Source organism: Bactrocera oleae, chromosome 4 (genome assembly GCF_042242935.1).
Source record: "Bactrocera oleae isolate idBacOlea1 chromosome 4, idBacOlea1, whole genome shotgun sequence".
NCBI classification, from domain to species: Eukaryota; Metazoa; Arthropoda; class Insecta; order Diptera; family Tephritidae; genus Bactrocera; species Bactrocera oleae.
In genome coordinates this window covers 67,641,063-67,662,800 of record NC_091538.1, presented here as the reverse complement: position 1 = coordinate 67,662,800, position 21,738 = coordinate 67,641,063, and the positions used below count along the sequence as shown (strand labels likewise).

Genomic DNA, 21,738 nt, shown 5'->3' with positions numbered 1-21,738 from the left:
AACAAGCTCAAAACGAGCCAAAGAATACTGCGACGCAAATATTCTGTTATGAATCGTATGCATTGTTGAATGTCAAAAAAAAATAATTAATAAATAAAGGCAATAAGCCGAAAAGCCATACTCCATACCCCACTTATCTACGCGCTATGCTAGAGTATTGCTCTCTTATCAAATTTGAATTCAATACAAGAGAGTTTTTGGATACTTCTTTAAAATGTTTGCTATACAAGCTATCGTTGATTATGCCAGTTTAAGCGATTTATACCAGTTTGTTCGATTCGCTACTTCTAAAGGTTTACCGAATCGAAGACAGCTAAAATTATACCTAATTAAGTCTTCATAAAATAATGGTAAGTCCATTGTTGTTATCAAAGCATAACAGAATAAAAATATATATGTATATAAACATTGCAGCAATATTCTAGAACACATAATTTTTATCGGAAGGAATGAAAATTTATTCTATACACCCCCATAATATGGCAATAATAATGAACTAATGAGCCACAAAAGCCTTTGTCATAAATTAATTAATGCAAAATAATAAATGTCACACCTATACTACTTTAATAGATTATGAGTGCATCTAAATTAGGGATACTCAGTTCTATAATCGATTCAATTGTCTTGAGCTTTTTGTGTAAGCTTAAAGTCAGCGATTTTTATCACTTCTTTAATAAAAATTTAAAAAAGTTTAGCGAACAATAGACTAATTTATGGACATAATAAGCTAATTGACTTTTTACGGTTAATTTTTTACACAATTTGATTTAGTTATATTTTTGAGTTTTTCTCAAAAAGGTAATTGGATTTGCCCTAAAGCTATGAATATTATTCTAAGTTTTTTAAAAATAATTATTTTTAGTAATAAAAAATATTAATGGAGCTCTAAAGGGTGTTGTTTATTATACTCGAAAACGAGTTGGGTTTTTCAAAAACGTTTCTCATAAAATATAAACAAAAAAAATGTAAAAATATTAATACTAAAATTTGCTGCCTTTAGAAAATATTACAACGGAAAAGAATAAGCGTTATTATAAGATGTCAATCGAATAAAAATTAAACACGAAATTCCATTTTGATGATCAATATAAAATAAAAATCTACAATAATATTGCTCAATAAATAAAAAAAAATTGTTTATTACAACTTTTTGAAGGAATGGTATTACAAGCACTGTATTTTAATTTGTCTTTTTTATCGTGAGATTAAGCAAAATCTTTCCATACTAAGGAACAAAATTAAATATCGAACTGAGTTATATGGTATATAAGGTCTGATAGTGTTCAATATGACAATCTTAAAAAGAAATTAAATATATATTGTATAATGAATAATATTTCCGAAGGTGTAAAACAGTCTAATAAATCTTATAGAACTTAAAACATCTATTGGCTAATTTACTATGAAAACAATATTTTAAAAACTGCCAAATATACTCAGTACTTTAAAGAAACAATGTATCAAACGAAAATTTCAAAATAAAATAAAAATAGCATACAACTAAAAGTACATGGGAAAAGTGTCAACAAATGACTCAATCACAAGAACTTACAGACAGACAAAAATTGATTAGTCTCGCAAAATTTTTTCTAAAATTTTACATAAGTCGTTGAACACAAATCTTCCGCGCCATAAGCTATAAAAGTACTAAGTCACTAAGTGCTGTAATGCAAATTTCAGAATATAACGTCACATGTGCAAATAAATATCTAGCAAGATCGGATAGCAAAAACAAATTTTTTTGAACAAAAATTCACGAGTGGAAAAATTTACTCACTAAATTTCAGCCAAATAAGACTAAGTGCTTTGAGCATTAGAATATTTAATTACATATATATAGTAAATTGCGTATATATTTATATATGTGTATGTGCATATTTTAATGTGTGGTATATGTTAGGTTAGTCTGGTAGGCAAATAAGCTACGCATAGACCAGTTTTGGTCCTTAGCGAATTTCGATATATAACGCTATATACATTTTCCCATTAGTTCTATTATACAACGTAATGTGCTTCTTTATTTTTTAGCAACCCATTAATGACAAGTGCTTTTGCAATTTCGCAGTCTCATCGTGGCACAATAATTCTTTCATTGTTTTTGTTGTTCTTTTTTTGTTTTGTAATTTGTATGACTTTTAAATTTAGCAAAGTTTAGTCGCTTAAATGTGCGGCATTTACACGTGACGTAGCGCGCTTGCGTTTTGTTGCAGTTTTTTAATGTTTTGAAATATAGTCGTTAGCGAGTGGGCGTGTAGGCATATGTTGATATGTGTGTGTGTGTATTTGTCTGCGTGCGTTTCGCTTTCGTTTTAATTTTTACAGTTCGCATTTTTAATCTTTTTCCTTTTTTATACTAATACATATGCATAAAATTCTGTATATAAATAAATGAACTGTATTTCTTCACGCGGAAAAGGTTCGCCCGCTTGTCTGGGTCTGCACTTGTATATCTATACATACTTATATACACATAAAAGAGACAAAAGCAGACGTCATCTGTATTTGTTGTAGAGGCAAACAAGAATTATTTTTGTTGACTAAGATATATGGTATATAAATAGATAAGGGTATTATACTTCAACAGCGTAAAACCGCCCGGGGCACAAATATGGCAAATGAGTTCGAAATTGATAAAAAAAAAAACTATTTTTAACTATTTTTCGGACAGCGCTTATGTAACCAATGAACTTGCAAAATCTAAACCATAGCTTATTTCAATTCGCTCAACTATATATACATATATCTAAGCATAGCTCCCCAAATCAATGAACATCAGCTTACCTGCTCAATCTCCTGCAAGGTTGTCTTCATTTTCTCCAACTTCTTGGCCGCGTCCATGCCACCGCTCACTTTCAAGCCCAGCGCGCCTAACGGGTCGACCTTCAACTCCTGCCGTTCCTTGCGCAACTTATTTATTTCAGCCAATATGTTCTTCATATATTTGTCGTTCATGCGCTCCGCCTGTGACGGGCGATAGCCCATGCGCATTTCATAAGCCTCTTCTAGTTGCACGAGCTTCTTCTTTAAAGCTGTCAGGCGTTTGTTAACCTGCTTAAGACGCTCTTCGGGCGATTGGAAAGACATCATTGCGGGTATGACTTGTTCCATAACATCGCGCGAAGTAAAGGCACGAAAAGTGCTGAGTGACTCCATGCAATCCATATCGTCATCGAAACGCTGAGCGGCGGATTGCTTGTGAAACTGTTGTGGATAGGGCATAACTTTGGAGAGCTTGGCCGCAGTATCGAGATTATCGACAGGGTGATGACGCACGGGCGCATAGCGACGGCTTAGCATCGGTGTGGCATCTTCGGGTACGCTGCGCCCCCAAGGCAGCGCCTCTTGTGCTGCAGTTAGCGGTACGCTGTTGTAGGCGCTACAAATGGCGCTCGTGCGCTTTACTGACTGTGACGTCGGCGCCGATTTGTTCTCTTTGGGCGCGGCAGTTGCGATGCCATTAACGCTTTTGAGCTGTAATTGCGTTGTTGGCGCCGCGACGGTCTGCGCTGGCGACTGTGTTGTCGGCGCTGGCTTTTGTGGCTGTTGATGGAAGTCAATTAGATTATTGTCATTGTGGTCGTTGGTGGCTCGTTCATTGCCGCTGCTATTGCCGCTACTGTTGCTGTTACTGCCATTAGCGATGCTGCCTTTCTTGCTAATGAAACCGCGTCGTTCATACTTCATTGTGGATAGATCATATTTATAAGCGGAATTCTCATCAAAACGCTTCGAAGTAGCCAGATATTTAGCGGCGCTACTAGCCGCGCTGCTGCTACCGCCACTGGCGCTGCTCTTCTTCACAACGCCCACCTTGCGGCCGGGCGGCTGACGTGACTTGCATGAACGCTCGCTGCTGCGTCGACGCTCATGCTCGCATTCACTGTCGTCGCTGTCACGATGCTTGTTGCTGTTACCGTTAACGCCATTGGTGCGTATGGGAGAGAAGCGTTGCGAACGCGCCGGGCTAGTTTCGTAGCGTGAGCGACGCGTCATATCTTTGGTAGGCCCAGTGACCCAGGAGTCGCGGTAAACAGGTGCGTGCGCGGAGTCTTCTTGTTGCTGTTGTTGAATTCTTTGACGATTAGCTAACGCGCCGTCATTCTCATCCGCGGCGCTACGTTGTGACTGCTGCTGCGATTGACGCTGATTTAAGTCGGCAGCGCGACACTCGGCCGCTTCGCGCAACTCTTGCTCGTAAATAGCGTACGAGGCGGTCTTCTTGAAATCTTCCGATGAAACGCGTCTTATAACATCCGCACTTTTGTTTTCCTTTAGCGCGTTACTGCCGGCATTAAGCGCATCGGCGCTGCCTACCGTTGCGGCTTGCTGCTCTTGCGTGAGTAGCTCTTCGCTATTGGAGCGTTGTAGCTTACGATCCTGTGTTACCGATGAGGTGCTGTCAAGGCGTTCTTTACGCTTACGTGATTTTTGCCAATCCAGCGGATTAATCAATTCGGGTAGATATGTTGAACTAAAACGTGTTGATGCATTTCTTTGCGTACCGTTATTATTATTGTTATTGTTGTTGTTATTGTTATGTTGATTATTAATGCTGCTAATGTTTATGATATTATTGTTATTCTGCTTTAGTGTGCTGGCGACCAGGGCTAATGTGTTATTGGTCGTTTTGTCGGGACTAGCGAGCGTGGTGAGTGTGCGGTGAACGCACTCGACGCTGTCAACGCCCTCCTTATGTGCGGGCGTGTTCGCCGCCGACGAAGAAGAGGACGATGATGATGAAGAGGAGGATGATGAATTACTGTCACAAGATGCTGTCGATGAGGATGAACCAGTGAGACGACTGAGGTCGTCTTCGCTTAGTCCTGTGGTGGGATGGCGCATGCCGCACTGTAAAAGAGTAGAGAGAAAAATTAGAATTTTTTTTTTTGAATTATAATAATGACCTGTAATTTATTCATATATATCTTATATATCGATTCATTTTAAAATTCACTTTATAGCTGAATAATCATATGTAGGCTTAGCTGATTGTTATTTACTTTACAGTAATCAACTGTAACGTATATCTTTATTGTAGCAATAACTCATTACTATTAATTTATTTCATATAATTAAAATTACAGCAATAATCGTGCTCAACTGAGCTTTAGCTGCTTAATATTCTGTGTTACCGCAAAAACTGTGAATTCGCGTGCAGCTAAAATTACTTACTAATAACCAGTTAATAGCATTTATTTGATCATAATTAAAACGCGAATAAACTAAAACCTTTTAATTGTTCTATAAACGGGCTTTATATGAATCCAGCGATATTGCACCGGGGCGTATGAGTAACATTTTAATAATACGTCGTCATACAAGTTTTTTTGTTGCGCTTAAAAGTAAAATCTCAAAACATTAATAATGCTAATGCAGTGTTCAATTAACTAAATTGTGCAAGAAATATTTAATTTTTTTTTTTTTTTAATTATTTAAATATTTTTTGTTGGTGAATTTAAAATCAATATTTCAACTTGTTAACTCACTGCATTTGCTTAATTGTATTTATGAGGTAATTTTATAGCATTACACTTACTTGTAGATGTAGCAAAAGATAAGTTTAGCCAAGCACTTAATTAATACAATAAAAAATATTAACGAAATTTCTTGCTTTCAAATTTCACCCAAATGAAGTGGCACTTATTTTTTAGTACACGTATGTATGTAGGTATGTATGTATTTATATAAAGAAGTATAAGATATAAATCTAAACATAATTGAAAAATAATAATCGATCATATGTGTCTCAAGCTTATTGTGGCTCAATTCTTATCGGTAATTAGCTTTTCTTGTTTGTAAAAAGTAAGCCAAAAACATACTTACTGCTTTTTATAATCGAAAAATATGTGATGAATATTAAAAAAAAAACTTTGAAGTTAACAGTATTTTTGCTCACTTGCTTTCTATTAATTTAACAAAAAAAAAGTTATTGCAATTGTTTCGAGCTAGTTGCAAACTAGTACCTAAAACACCACTTTAGGATGAGTTTGAAAAGTAATGAACTTAATAAAGATATAAAAATAATTCGATTTACAGTTACAAACTAATTCCGATATCATGATTTTGGCTGTAGTCACAAACTAGTTGCGAAATCATGATTTTAGGCGTAGTTGAGTACAGTAAAGGAAATCACTTAAGTAAACTGGACAACTTCAAATTTTACTACGCTTTAATATTTAGCCTCATTAACGCTTTACTTAACCTTATTTGGACAATGAACACAACCAAAGATTACATAATAAACTGACTTATTTATAGAAAAGATTTTTTTTAAATTAAATTATTACCAGTATGTAAGTGATGAGTCTCGGTGTCATATTGTTTATTCTAAAATACTTGTTTTCGAAATACTGTAAAACGTTTCAAGCTTTTATTTGCTTAATTTTCTTTATTTTTCCGAAAATATTTTCGATTTATTTCTTTTATAAAGGAATGAATTCCAAATCACTTTATCGCTAATCACCACAAGGTGTTCAATGCGTTATCTTGCAGGGTTGCTTTTGAATCACACACCCATTAAGTTACGTATTTTTTTTATCAAATACGCTAAACACTGATTGCTTTCAATTGAATTCAATTATTTCGTCGCGCACAATTTGAATGGCAAATGATTCTTACAACTTTGTTTTATTTTCTGTTTTTCTTTATTTTCAAATTGGTTTGCTGAAGAAATCTTTCGGCTATTCAGGCTGCTTTCAGCGTTTATCAAAGTGCCGTTGGGCGCGTTCCCAAGTGGCACTCCAGTTGTAGTTTTGGCGTAGAAAATTATTAACAATTTTTTCCCTGACCATTCGATTAACGTGCATAGACGTTGCAGTAAATTATTTTTACAATTTTATTATATTTCACAATGTTGTAATACATATATTTGTTATTGTTTCTTTACCGTTCGGCCATTTACCGAATCACTACAAAAGTTGTTGTTCTCTTTGCGAAATCTGTTTCAATAATAATTTCATTACCGCAGCGACAGGCCATATTATATATGCGAAAAAGTGCCGCCTCCAATGACACTCCACGCTCTCAAACCGAAAAATTTTATATCCATTGCATATACTCTTTACATATGAGCGCATCGGAAAGTGACAACAACTTGTACTCATACTCATATTTATCTTTGATATCTTTTGACTTTGCGCTCAGCCTGCTCCAATTCGATTGGCGAAAGAAGCGAGCGCCAAATTGCAATCGCGGGCGATCACTACTGAGCGCTCACAGTTGAGCTAATTTGGCAGACCGGCGGCTGACGTAAGAGCGGTTAAGTTCATTGAAAAACATTGTCGATAAGATATAAATGCAATGAACGAAGGCGGTGAAACAAAGTCGCCTATTCAGCCCACTCACGCTACACAAGTTGGAATAGTCGTGGCTGGCACAGAAGTTAGCTAAATAAATCACATCGTTGAGTAGACCGGCGTTTGAAGTGCAGGCCGCCAGACTGTTCTACGTCATTTGGTAGCAACTTCGTCATGCGTTAAGAGAGAGAGTGATAAGTGATACAACTGTAAGAGTTGTATCCAACGAGTAGCCATAGGTTCTGGGGGCACAATGAGTGGAAGTGTTTTGAAAAATGTGCGCTAATGCAGACATGCCAGATTGGTTGTTAAGAAGCTGAAGTTTCATGCTTTATTGACTGTCTGAACTGAATTTTTAGGAATAATCAGGTACGATATTATATTAGTTTAAAAAATCAATACTTTTTTTCGTGAGGCCATTGAAATCTGCTGACGCAAATTTTAGGTTATCGGTATTATTTTTCAAAGGTTTCTAAAGACGACTTAGTTCTATTCATCTTATTCATTTTTATCGACACTGTCTGTCTACTGTCTATAATGTATTCATTAGAGAGAGAAGAACGGACCACCTTCTATTTCCAACTAATATATTTCTAGCTATTTAAACATACAAAAATTATCATTAAATTTGCCAAATCTGGCACCTCTCTCATTTTTATTAATTTTTCGAGAGATCCTATGAGTGATTTTAAGTTAAGTCTCACTTTGTGATATTCTAACAGGTGCATACAAGCCCTTTAGTACTTTCTCAATTCGCTCACTACTAATTTTGTGCCACTCTCTCTATGCTCGCTTATTTGCTCTTTCAAAGTCTGCACGTCAATATTTGATGAAATAAACATTGTTGTGATTTTGAATTCCACTGTTCGTAATAGGAATGTATAGTCAATATATTAACAAATAAAATTTATGTAAATGGTTGCTAATTTTTCTGAACAAATATTTGTGCCGTATTTTTAAGCAAAGTGTTTATTAAAAATAGATAATAAATTTCACATTATTTATGACGTGAAATTTATTGACCTGCACATATCACAGTTACAAATTTGATTAGCATTAAAAATTATGGGGTCAATAAAAGCGAAGTTCGCACGACGGCCATTAGACCAATAAAAATTAAATCAGTAAATATTATTATATTGAAATTGAAAACAAATCAAAAATTATGGCACAAAATATATACAAATGTACCTAGGTATGTGTGCAGGTATTTAAAATATCATGCGATTGTCATTGAGTACAATTACTTAAATTGTTATAACAAAAATTAACGCCGCATTTTTATCGTCATTAGAAGGCACGTTTCTTTCAAGAATTAAGAACTGTAGACATTTCGGGAATGGCAATAACGGCGAGCAAATAACAGTGCAATTAAATCATAAACCTAGAGTTCGACAATAGACTACAGTCATAAACTGCCATGTTTATTTTTAGTTGCGAGTGTTGCTCTGAGTAGGCAGTTATAATACGTATATACGTACGGAATCGGTAGATTTATTAACTATCTTGTTTTCTACGAAAATCAGAATACAACAAACTATTATACACATATTATCAGAATACATCAAGTAAAAAGAAGAAAAGGTACAATAAATGTTTTACAAGTTACACACGATATCCGAAGGCGCAAAAAAAAGGTTATCCGGTAGTGAGTTTGGCTTTCTCAGGGGATGAAACAAAAAAAAAAAAAAAAAAAGAAAACTCTCTACTAAAAGGTATACTCGGTACAACGGACTAACGAGACTTGATAAGAATGAAAGGAAAGTATATAAACTGTTTTTTGTACCTCTACTAAATTTTACAAGTACATTTTGAATTATATTAACAGCAATTCTTAAGTGTTACAATACATTTCAATTTTTTTTTTTTTTTTCAAAATAAACTAGAAAAAAGTAAACGAAATTTTGCACCAGAAATTTTTCTCTCAACACTTTCGACTGAGTCATAGACATCATCAACAGATAATATATAGGAACGGTTCTCAAATGAAGACTATTGATATATACACCGACGCAACCAATATACATACGTCATAACATGAGACGGCAAACAGCACGACTTTTTGTACAATAAATAATTAAGCGATGTTAATTGAAAGTGTAGGCATATGGCAAAGAATTTCATACGCACGACGCTGCGGAACAAATGAGAGCACCCGTCAATCAAGTGTGAAGATTTTTAGATTTACAAAACGATTTTTTCTATTTAAAACGATTTTTTGAAATAACAAAACTTTTGTATATCAGGTTATTTTAAAAAGATGAGGAAATAACGTTATGTTTTTAGGTGTGTCGTACGTGTTTCGTGATTTAAACACTATAAACAGTTGTATTTACCTCGCAGGTATTTTTTTTTCAAACTTTAATATTTATTTACCAAAAAACCTACGTCATTGTTATGAGTTTGTGCAAATTATGCAATTGATGTTAGAATTTGCTAAAAACTAAATAGTTTGACATTATTAATGAACACTTGTTTATATAGTATGTACAAAAAATGCCAAGTACTATATAATATCGCATATACGTAATTTTGTGGCAGGGTTTTTGTGCCCTTCACGTCAGCACGAGGCGTTTAATTAATGCTTCATAAAATTCGGTATATTTTAATTTCAAATAAACATTTTCATTCGACTTTTACTTTTATTTAAATGTAATTAGTATTAAATATGTTAAATACTGTATTTTGTGTTAAAATATAATCAATATTAGGAACACACGTGTTCGCTAATTAATTTATTGTTATCCGAAAAACTCACAAAAATGTATGTAATACATTTATAACTTTTATTGACTTCACGTGTGTTTTTTAATTTGGAAAAAAATAACGTTAAAACAAAATTTTCAATAAATAATAATTCTAAACAAAAGCTAAAGATTATATCTAATTTTCACAGGAAAATTAATGGACGCAACTAGTGTGACATAAGACGATTTTTGGGAATAAAAAAACAACTACTGTATCAATTGTTTTAAAATTTGAAAGGTATACTATATCATATATACACAGTAACATTTTTGAAGAAAATAATTAAATATTTTATGAGTTACAGACAATGTCCGACGGCGCTAAAAATAAAGGCGTGTCACTGCTACAGTGATTCTTCCGTAGATAAAACCAAAAAAAATACTCAACTTGAAGATATTGTCCAAACAACGAGCCGCGTTTGAAAAAAATTAAAATTGTTAAAATTGTGGCATTTAAAAAAAAAAGTAAAATTCAAACCAAACTGTGGTCGTTTTATGGCCTACCAAAATTCGACTAATTTCAAGTTATAAATTAAATTTTCTGGATAAGGATTTCATTTCGAAAATATTTGTACATTTGAAGACTGCCTTTAATGTCAATGGTATTACTATTACACGGAAAGCCTAACAGTGAAGAGTTGCCATATAAAGAATATATAAAATATGTTTCCTAATATTTACAGTTATAACTAATTATTTAAGGCATACATAAAATAAAGCCAAGTAGCTGCGAACAAAATTAGAGAACAGTCTGTTGCTGTTGCTAACGTCATTCAAAAGGTATAAAAACTCATTTTCAGATTGACGTTTACTCGTACATTAACGAAGCTCTAAAAACTTAATTTATAAGTTTCCAATAAAGCAATGGGCTCAACAATTAGCTGAAACGCTGACATACGGATCACCTCTCTGGAAATAATTAATAAAGGTTTCAATAAAGAAATAAAGAACTTTATTAATATACTGTTATATTTAATGGCTTTCAACCGGCTTTATTAAATTTAATTACTCGCTAATTCGCAATCTATAAATTCTAGAGAAACCCTACATCACATGAGTGCGTCAGCCGGCATCAATGAAAGCGATGCGACATGTGCTTGTAGACAGATTATGCAATAATAATTGGCATTTGCGCAGTGAGCCAATGCTTGGCCACGCTTTCTTAAATAATTGACGCGCAAAAGGTTAATAGTTAATAGGTTATAAGTCATTGCTTCGAGCTGCGCTTTGTGTTCTGACTTTTTTATATTTTTAATAATTTTTTTATTTTTTTAATGCAAAAAGTTCGAACCAACTGCGTGCAGACGTGTAGTCACACACTGAACCCATTTGGCTACGGGAAATTTTTTTGAAATAAAAAAGTTTAATTTATTACACAATATTGTGTATATGTCACATGTGGGAGTACAGTCAATTAAAGGTATAGGCAAACAAGCAGTGGAACTAAATCATGTCAGTCTGAAAGTCTGAAAAGACAAAGAAGATTACATACGGTAATTGATTACCCATTTCGAACTATAAATCTGTGCGCAATGCTCATGTCTTACAAGTACATACGTAAAACAATTATAGTTTATTTACAACTTATTTTACGGCTACAGCTACACAGCATTCAAATATTTTTAATTTAATTACAAATTTCCTTTTTTTTACAAAATGACGTCATGTAATTACTTTTCTTCAATTTCACATATATAAATGTAATTAACAGCATTTCTTTAAGATATAGTCATAATTTTTCGAAATTAAATCGACAGTGTAGGAAACCGTTACTTTGCACTGACCCAACGCAATGTACTCATTGTGCAATATTTGTCAACTTAGTCATACAATAACAACATAAACATTTACGTCAATATTTATGAAGCTCACGCTTTTTATCTTAGAATAACCGAGAATAACAGCTCAGACATGGAATGCAATCATCATTTAGTAAAGTGAAGAAATTTCACTGCAAATGCATTTTATCTGCAAACATGTAAAGCACAATTATGAGCAAAACACGGCAGTACATTTAAGTAGGGGAAGCACTTGTCACTGCAGGTGCGTGAGTAATGCGGGCAGAAGAACATACAAACTTACATAATTGTTTGGGAAGTTGTGCTGATAGCTACTTATACATACATATATATGTATATATTTACATACGCTTATGTAAAAAAACATGTTTATGTGAATCGTTATATGTCACTTGCTGCTTCAATTAATGATTAATTACACGCCTGGCAGAGCACATTTGTTTTTCATTATCATTGCCAATATTTGTAGTCAGAAACCAGCATACATATGTACATACCTTTTTATACATATGTGTATACATTACTAGACATGAGCGGTTATTGTGTAAGTCTTAACGAAAGCCTCACGTTTCGTATAAGTAAATACTGTTATCAACAAGAGGAGACAAGCGAAAGCCGGAATATGGATTCGCAATTAGTATCGTGTAAATACAAAATTTTGAATTATATAAAATGAATGGAAAGTAAAGACATTGCATGTGATCTGATCACTTTTTCTTTAAGTGCATGCTATAGCCGATAAGAGAGATTAAATTCTGCAAACTGCATGATATCTAAGAAAAAGCCGATGGTTGGGAATTTTATAGTTAAATAGGAAAAATTTTATGACGTCAATCAAAAAGTTGCATTGAAATAACAGAAATAATATACGAAAATTTGAAACACATAAAAAGTAATATTATTCATTAAAATAAATAAATATAGAATTTAATACGTAAAGTAAAATGAAAATAAATTTTAAATATGAAAGAATTAAAAAAAAATAACGAAAAAATGTTAAGGGCTGCTTCGAAGCAATAATTCGCTTCACAGGTGCATTTCTAAAAACATTAATGGGTATAAAAAGACATGTATGGCAGCCATATGCTAGAGTGGTCCAATCTAAATAATTTGTTCGGAGATAGTAGCGCTACCTTGGATTATAATAGATGTCTAATTCCGTAGTGATAGCTCATCAAATTAAAAAGTTTTCCATACAAGCACTTTATTCCGATCGTTCAGTTTGACTATACGCTATAGAGGTCCGATCTGAATAATTTGTTCGAAGATTGTAGTGTTGTTATGGACAGTAATGCATGTCAGTGGTTCCGACAAATGTTCAACTTCTTGAGGAGAAAAGGTCGCGTGATCGATACCTCAAAAACTGTGTGACTAGTTCGCATATATACAGACGGGCAAACGGAATAACATACGGACATGGTTAAATCGACTCAGCTAGTCACGCTGATCATTTGTGTATATGTACTTTATCTCCAACATTACTTTCGGGGTATTTCAAACTTCGTTACATACCCTGTTCAGGGTATAAAAATTTGAAATATTCAAAATAATATTAAGTCGTTTAATTTCTCAAGTTCCTTTCAAATAATAATATAATCATAATATTGACTATATTTTTACCACTTTTTTTAATTAAACTATTCTATTCAAACAAATGAGATATTGCATTGGCTATGAAAATTAAAAAAGATGGCAAAACCTTTCAAATAGTTTTTCAATTATAGTTATTTTTAAGCTAGATCAAATTAATATCCATTTGTAACAATTATTTTTTATTCTCAATTTTGTGAAATCAAAATTTTGAAATGGGTGGCAACTCTTTATTAAATATTCAAAAATACTTTCAGCTGCAAGCTTTTTTAACCCTTTTTAATTTTGGAATTCATATTGCAATGTCATTTATTTGCTTAGTTATTGAATTGGAAAGGTGGCAGCCCTAATCATGAAACATTTTTTATTAATAGCTTACTTAAATCATTTGAGTTTTAAACCCAAATATTTTATAATTCCTTTTCGCGCTTAACTTAAGGTTGAAAGTTTAAAAGAGGTGGCAACCCTCTTAACATTTGTTTTAAACCAACAATCTATTACAACGAAAAATCTAAAAATATATTTTGAAACTAATAGCCTTCACTATGGGAGCACTATGTTTATCATAACTGTGACGAAATTTCATTAAATAACATAATTTCGTTGCAATTTTTTCAGACAGTATTTTCTTAAAAAAATTTTAGTACGCCATTAGTACTACGAAAAACAACAACACAATAATTTCATCATTTTCAGCTCTTAATTAATTAACCATTTCAATAATTGTGTAATTATTTATGCTTTAATATATCATATTATGTAGTTAATAATAAACATAGTTGTTTACTGATTATGCAAGCTGCGGCCGCTTTGGCCTTCCCTCTTTCTTAATTAAAACGCCCATCATTTCCCTTGACCACTGCATCAATTGGAGAATAAGAACTGAAAAACAGTTCGATATTTATAAACAAGTAACGCAGAACATAAACAAGATGGCAGCCGCGCCATGCGTCACGTACGCAATACAATACGACAACAGCAACAACAAGATTATAGGAAATTTAGTTCTTTTTCTATTTGAAAAACAAAAACATAAATAATGCAAATGTTTGGAAACGAATGCAAAAGTTTCAATAGTGTGAGTTACAATTGGATGACCTTATTTACAGATGTATGTATAACTTTACTATGTGGCTATGTAAATGGGTGAGTTTATGAGAAATTATATTACAACACGAAAAAACATCAGCTGCACCGAAACTATCCCTTCACATGTGCATTTCGTATAGCATAAAAGGGTATAAAAAGATATTTATCTTGATTTTAATCGATCAGTTTGTATGGCAGCCATATGCTATAGTGGGACGATATCAGCAGGTCCGGCACATGGCAGCTTAGCGAGAAAAGGACGAATGCAAAATTTCAGATCATTATCTCAAAAACTGAAAGACTAGTTCGCTTATATACAGACAGAAAGACGAACAGACAATCGAACATGGCTACCTCGACTCAGCTCGTTACGCTGTTCACTTATATATCACTCTATAGGCTCTCTGACGTTACCTTCTGGTTGTTACAATCTTCGTGACAAACTTAATACACCCTGGTAATAAAAAGGGTAATAAAAAGAGTTTTTTGAATATAAGTTAAATGGAAACTAAAATAAAAGTTGCGACCTCTTAAGGTTGAGCAATAGAGCTCATGTTTGGTAAAAAACTATTTGCATCAAATAGAAATATTTAAGAGTGTAAAGTTTGAGAAAATATATATATATATAAAAAAATAATTTTTTTTTAACCACTTTAATGTATGTACATATTTTAACGTTTTTCGGCAAATTATATTTGAATTATTATTATATATACTTTTTAGTAATTTACGAACTAATTATAATCAATAAGTGCGACCACAAATTCCTTAGTTGCGCCACGAATTATTTGTACAAATTCACTTAATTGAATTATTTTGGTCAAACGTATACAATTAATTGACTTAGCGAATTTGGTTCGATGCATAGTACTACATCTATTCATTAATTATTTATCAATAGAAATGCCAAAAATGTATTTGTAATCAAATTTTTTTGATTAAATTAATTATACAAATTCCGACCATTCTTTTAAGCGAGTTTCACATTTGAGCATGTTTATCATTTTTAGAGCGCGATTGCACGTAATTTTAGCTTCTCACATACCATAAGTGATACATATTTACATATCCATATGCAATATATCAACCAAAAATAAATACCAGAGCTTTGCAACTTTGCAAGGCTAAAGTACAATACTTGTAACCAAAGGGTTCATTTGAGTGCAATACAACCATCAAACGTTTATGAAATCGAAAAGTTGGCGCCAGAGAGCGCTTGCAATTATTGATTGAATCTCAATAAGAATCCAATAAGTTTTTCCCCTAGATAAGCTTATATTTTCAACTCTCGAGAATAACGTTTGCGCGTCTAAGATTCAAATTAATTTCTTTGTTATCTTTTCTTTATAATTATCTATAACGAAAAAGTTTTTAACAAATAAAAAGTTTTTACATTAATGACTAATTCGTTCTTACTTTTAATAATAATAATAACCCAACGATTACCCTCCTCCCGCCCAACAGCGAGGGGCGCAATCCGCATACGTGCGGAATTAGAAGAGTCAGAAAAGGCAAGAGAGTTTTTTAAGTGTTGAGATCTAAAACTGCTCAGCTACAGAAACAAAAATTTCAACAGCCAAGATCTAAAGTTACAATATAATAAATTGTTACATTTTCATTTATTAAGAGAAAACAATAAAGTCTTTTTAATTTTGAAAAGTGAGTCAGATAAGTCAAATGTGCTGGAATGAGAATTAAAATCATGACATATACGGCGGAATGGCTCGTTTAGTTCAAAATTTGATCTACAGGATTTTAGCAGTAAAGGTCTAAAAGGCCTCGAAAGGCGAACCCGAAAATTAAATTTAATTTCAGACAGGAGAAAAGAACTGCAAACAGTTCCATTCACAATTTTCACTAGGAATATTGTGCCAAGCATTTCCCTACGACTAGAAAGTGTAGGTAGATTAATAAGTTTTAAACGACAAGTGTATGGAGGTAGACTTACCCTAGAATCCCATCGGAAATGCGCTAAAGCGAAAAGTAAAAATTGTTTTTGAACCGACTCTAACTTGTCAGAGCTCTAAATTCTTTAGACCAACGTTTAACAAAACTGAGGACAGCTTTTGCTTTCAAGAGGTATCAATATGAAGACTAAAATTAAGCTTAGGGTCCATATTAACTCCCAAATCAACATAGTTAAAAACTTGCTCTACTTTAAAAGAAAGTTTAAGAAAACACTTAAGTGCGCTCGAGTGTCTGTGGTGGCACCAAGGGTATCAGCGAAATAAAGTATTGGGAAGTAAAGGCTTGAAATAGTATATTTTTAACCGGAATAGAAATAAAGGTACTTAATTAAAACAGGGCCTTCAGCTACTAGGTAAGGTTAAATCGGCAGCTTTCATTAGGCCAAATGTATGGATAAATGAGACAATATATCTTCCAAGAAAGCTTATTACAGTTTTTAAATTTTGAATTTTTGTTTGTAACTAAAATTAAATTTAGTCAAAAGCTTAACAATTCTCTGCTCTCCCTCCTCATATATAAAATACAAATTTTATTTAATATTATTTTTCATTAATTTAAGCAGTAGATAAATATTTTGTAAAAATTCAATATTATATATGAAAGCATATTCTAATCCCACTTGCTAACAAAGCAAATAAAATATCAATCATAGCAGATTTCGAAAACAAACGCTTTCCTTTTGAACTTTTTAACTCCCATATTTTGATGCCAAAGAAAGTTTTTGTTGAAAAACACGTAGGAATTTCGCAAATGACAGCAACATCCGTCGATTTGTCAAGCAATAAGCTAAATAGTCAATATTGCGCTGCTTTTGATACGTTAAGCGATAAAATATAATAAATAAAAGAACAATAAATCAAAGGAATTAAAGTCAGAGCTTAATGCTGGGCTAAAAATAGGTATACATATATTCACATGACCAGTGCTTCTTAGATCTACACATATTTACAGACATTGTAGACATATAATATATTTTTTAGCATTACAAAACTACGATTTTACAACAACAAATCAGTGAGGAGGTGTTAGGCACGCGCCGATAAATGGCAAATAGGTGCTATCTATATTTACATGCTCTCGATGAAAAGAAGTATATTTTAGTATAAGTCTACATCAACGAAAATACGCTTACATATATTGAGCAAAACAACCTTCATCGTCTGACACTAGGACGCTAAAATCACGTTGAGGAAAATTAAAAATTCTCTATAGCCAAACGAGCGAGACAGTTGATTTATAGAAATTATTACTTCGCGATTAACAAAGATAACAGTTGTCTGTAAAATGACGTTTCATATTTTAAAGGTTTCAGTATTATTTTAGATTGACTATTTAGATGCTGTGGACATTACGCTTACTGAGAAAACGCGCTTAATATAAAAATATTGCAGCATTTCTAAATTAAATACCGCTTCAAGTTGCCGAATATGTACAACTTTTCGAACTCCTCTCAGCCTTTAAATTTTTAATGGATTTACATTAGCATTTGTTATGCTAAAACGATCTTTTATTGTATGGTATTTATTCCGCTTCACATTTAGCACGTATTGTATTTACTGTCTAATACATTTTAAATTCGCAATGAAAACGGCTCGATATAACAACAAGCGGTCAAAGGTTTTTGGTATAAGCCAGTTGAAGGCAGATGTAGCTATGCTGAACCACTTTGAACTAGTTGATAGTGGTGTAATGGCCACGTCTTTACTAAAAAGGTGCAAATATAAGCTATCTACGCAAATTATACCTGTTATATATGTTTACTTTAAAACAAGATGATTGGAAAATAATAATAATTGGCAGTTTCTTAGTGTTAGCGCAATATTTGCATACTTCATGCGGAGATTGCAACCGAAAGACGCACGTGACGCTTACCTCATACTAGCGAAAGAACGTATGATATTTTCAAAAAACCACGTACACATAAGAAGATTTATGAGTTTAAGAATCTTACCACTAAAATTGTCTTTAAACTGGAACAAACTAGTGAGCCAAATTGGCACACGTAATCACAAGAGCTTATGACTACAAGCATTCCAAGCAAAAGCTTATCAGCGATAACAGATAAAATACCAGCTATGTGCCATTTGAATTTGCAAACTTATACGTTATTATTTTGATTACGCAAAATTTTGCGTTACGAGCAAAACTTTACTCAAATGAGAATTGCAATTTTCGCCTCTTCACGCTGCTGCTTTGTAATCCAGACAGCCGTAGCATTTCCCACAGTATGCGCGTAAATGTGTGAGGTTACTTATACGCCGTGTGCGTCTATCTGTTGTGTACCTACCTTTTGTGTGATAAACAGATGCTGAACGGCGATATAGCTTTGAACTGCATTAGTTACTTAATCATTTAGCATTAAGTGAACTTCAGCGAGAAGCATATTGTTATCAACAAAATGTTTGTTTTGTAGACAATAATAAATTAGAGCTGCTGTGGGTGTTAACGCTATATTCACACGTCGGATAATAAACGCAGGAACTGCAGCGTGGAAAAAAATGTTTAAAGCAAGAAAAACGTTAACATCAGTTGCACTGAAGCTATAATACAATTCACAAAAAAACCAAAAAATTTATATACAAGGGCTTGATTTTTAACGATCATTGATGTATGACAGATATATGCTGCAAGTATAGTGGTCTTATTTGAACAATTCGAATATTATACTGCTGCTTTAGATAATAATCCCTTTCAAATTTTGTGCAGATAGCTTATCAAATACAAAAGTTTTCCATACAAGGACTTGATTTTAATTTCTATGATTGATCTATAAAACAGAAATCATCCGACCGATAGTAGCACGCTGTATATACTTTTGATTAATATATCTGTTTCAGAGTGGACACAGTTAGACTCGTAAAATTGAAGTCAAACGAGACTAAATAAAGTTCAAATCGATTAAAATCATGCTACTTTGTTAAAGCAGCAAGAACTAGAGCAATAAAGATTTAAACAGATAACAAATTTATGTTTAATTTTAATTTAATTATTAGATTTCGCGGTGCACAGGGCAAACTGTCATTACGTAGCAGGTATATTTCGCAATTGCTAATTCAATATATTTTATTTTAAAAAATCAAAACTTATCTTAAGTCAACATATATATTTTAATTATATTTGACAAGCAATTTGTCACGCAATTGACAACATTGATTTCAACAAATTATCTAATTTCATAATTATTCAAGCAATACAATAACATCACTGCTCAGTAACAACAAAATCTGGCATAACTTCAAAAATTTGCGTTTTCTCATGGGTTGTCATGCTAGAGTAAATAAAATTGGAGGTAAACAAATTGCATTTTAATGCAATACATACAAACTTTTCTAGAAATATTTACCAGACAAAATTATGCTCAGCCCTTGAGCTAGAAATATGCGCAAAATAAGGAAATCGACAAAAATGCCATTACAATACAGAATTAGTTCCCACGCTGGGTGCGGCAAAAAAGGTAGCAATTTTTTTTATTATTGCACACACGCATTCCTATTGCTGAATTTTACGCTGGCGATGAACTTAAGCACACCGTTCGAAACTCCCAAAAAAATATATATTAAAACACGATACACGAAAAAAAATTCCAGTCACAAAAAAAAAACAAAAACAATTGTAAAGATACAAACAAAATATAAATTAAAATGTCTGCAATATTTCATCAACTACAAGTATAAATAAACTGCTGTTTGTTGTCATTCAAATTCAATGCGGTTGCGCATGCGCAAACATACTCAATATACTATATATATATATATATATATATATATATATATAAAAGTTGCAATTGACTTGCCTACAAGTGAATGGCATGCGATTGATAGAAACAATATTACAAATTGGCACTCAGTTATTGACGGATGTTTGGCCTAGCTTTTATTCATGTACTTCAACAAATAGTGCTAAAAATTTTTAGAATTCTATCATTGACTACCGCAATGTTAAGATAAACAGTTCTGGATCAAAAATATATTCGAAGGGTTAGCTTTTCAAAATAATTGTTTTGAATTTTGAATTTGATTGAGTTTCGAGCATATGAAACACCGCATGATACTCATGATTATTTACAACAAAACTAAAAAAAAATAAACTTATCTTTGGTGCTTGTTACTAACAAAAGTATTTGAAATTGAAACTAATGAAAAATAAATGTAAAAAAATCGGAAAAAATAAGCTTTGTGTAGTTACTTTCGGATAGCTATTGCGATTTATGAAGCCAAAAACCTTCGTAGCAACACAATAAAAACAACAATAGCTGTATGTACATATAATATGTATAACCTAGACAAATGCAATTAAAATTTAATGTTATTTTTATGCGTGTGGAGAGACATATATTTATGTAAATATGAGTTTTTAAATAACTTTATGTTATGCTGTGTTATGTTATATTGCTACATACAATATGTGTTATGTCATATATCCAATACTTAGAAAGTATTTCAAATTATTGAAACTTCCCCTGGAAATATTCAGGGATTGTCTTTAAGTGGTTATATTCAAAAAATTTTTTTTTGTGAAAAGGCATTGCATCTAATAAATAAATAAAAATACTGTACTTTTACAAAATTTAATGTGCTTTAATACTAAGTGTTTCATTTTGAAAAATTTTGGATTCCTTTGATGCCGTATCTGAGCTCAAGGAGTACTTTCGAAAAAAGGTGTCTGGCGGTGGGGAAGAGTTTTTCGCTTAAAATTATTTCAATTCCAACAATAAACAAAATGTATCATTATTATAGGTGAAAAAATTTCCACTTTAGAGTGGCTTAAAACATCAAAATTATTATCAAAATCCATATGCCTTTGATTAGGTTAGGTTAGATCGGTAAAAGGTCGATCCTAAGAAGGATCACACTTGGACAGCTTAAACGCCGGTCCGTTGCGGTATGTCTTTGATTATTACGTGTCAAATATAACAAAGAAAGTCGTGTAAAAATTTCACGTCTGTACAGCGTTTCGGAGAAATTATGCTATTCCTATTCTGAAAACAGTGTTTCGAGGAAAATGAGTTTCAAGTTGTTGGAACCTATTAATCTCAGTTTAAAAATTCTTACAAATATGCTGACATCTCCGAAACTATTTGCCGGAGCAACTTTAAATAATCGGAAGTATTTTCAAAGACATTCGATATACATAAAAGCAAAAAACAAAATGTATAACTCCGTTACAGAAAGAGAGCGCTTTCCAATTAACTTTTTCCAATTATGTGGTTCTTGAGGCCACTACGTTTCGTTTGAAATGTTAGTTATA

At 32.7% G+C, this 21,738-nt stretch overlaps 1 protein-coding gene across 3 annotated transcripts in view; it reads right to left on the bottom strand.

The window, feature by feature from the left end:
- The window catches only part of LOC138855550 (protein FAM13A), a 36,734-nt gene that overhangs the window by 2,964 nt on the left and 12,032 nt on the right, over positions 1-21,738 (bottom strand). Inside the window, exons 1-2 of one of the 3 annotated variants that reach the window (XM_014239372.3) lie at positions 6,291-6,959; positions 2,785-4,851 (exon numbers count right to left, since the gene is read on the bottom strand). In XM_014239372.3, coding sequence (XP_014094847.2) covers positions 2,785-4,851; positions 6,291-6,320 — 2,097 coding nt within the window. In that variant the 5' untranslated portion in view covers positions 6,321-6,959. Of the gene's footprint in view, positions 1-2,784; positions 4,852-6,290; positions 6,960-21,738 lie in introns of those variants that run through there. The other 2 variants (XM_070107947.1, XM_014239373.3) reach the window with 2 other exon arrangements.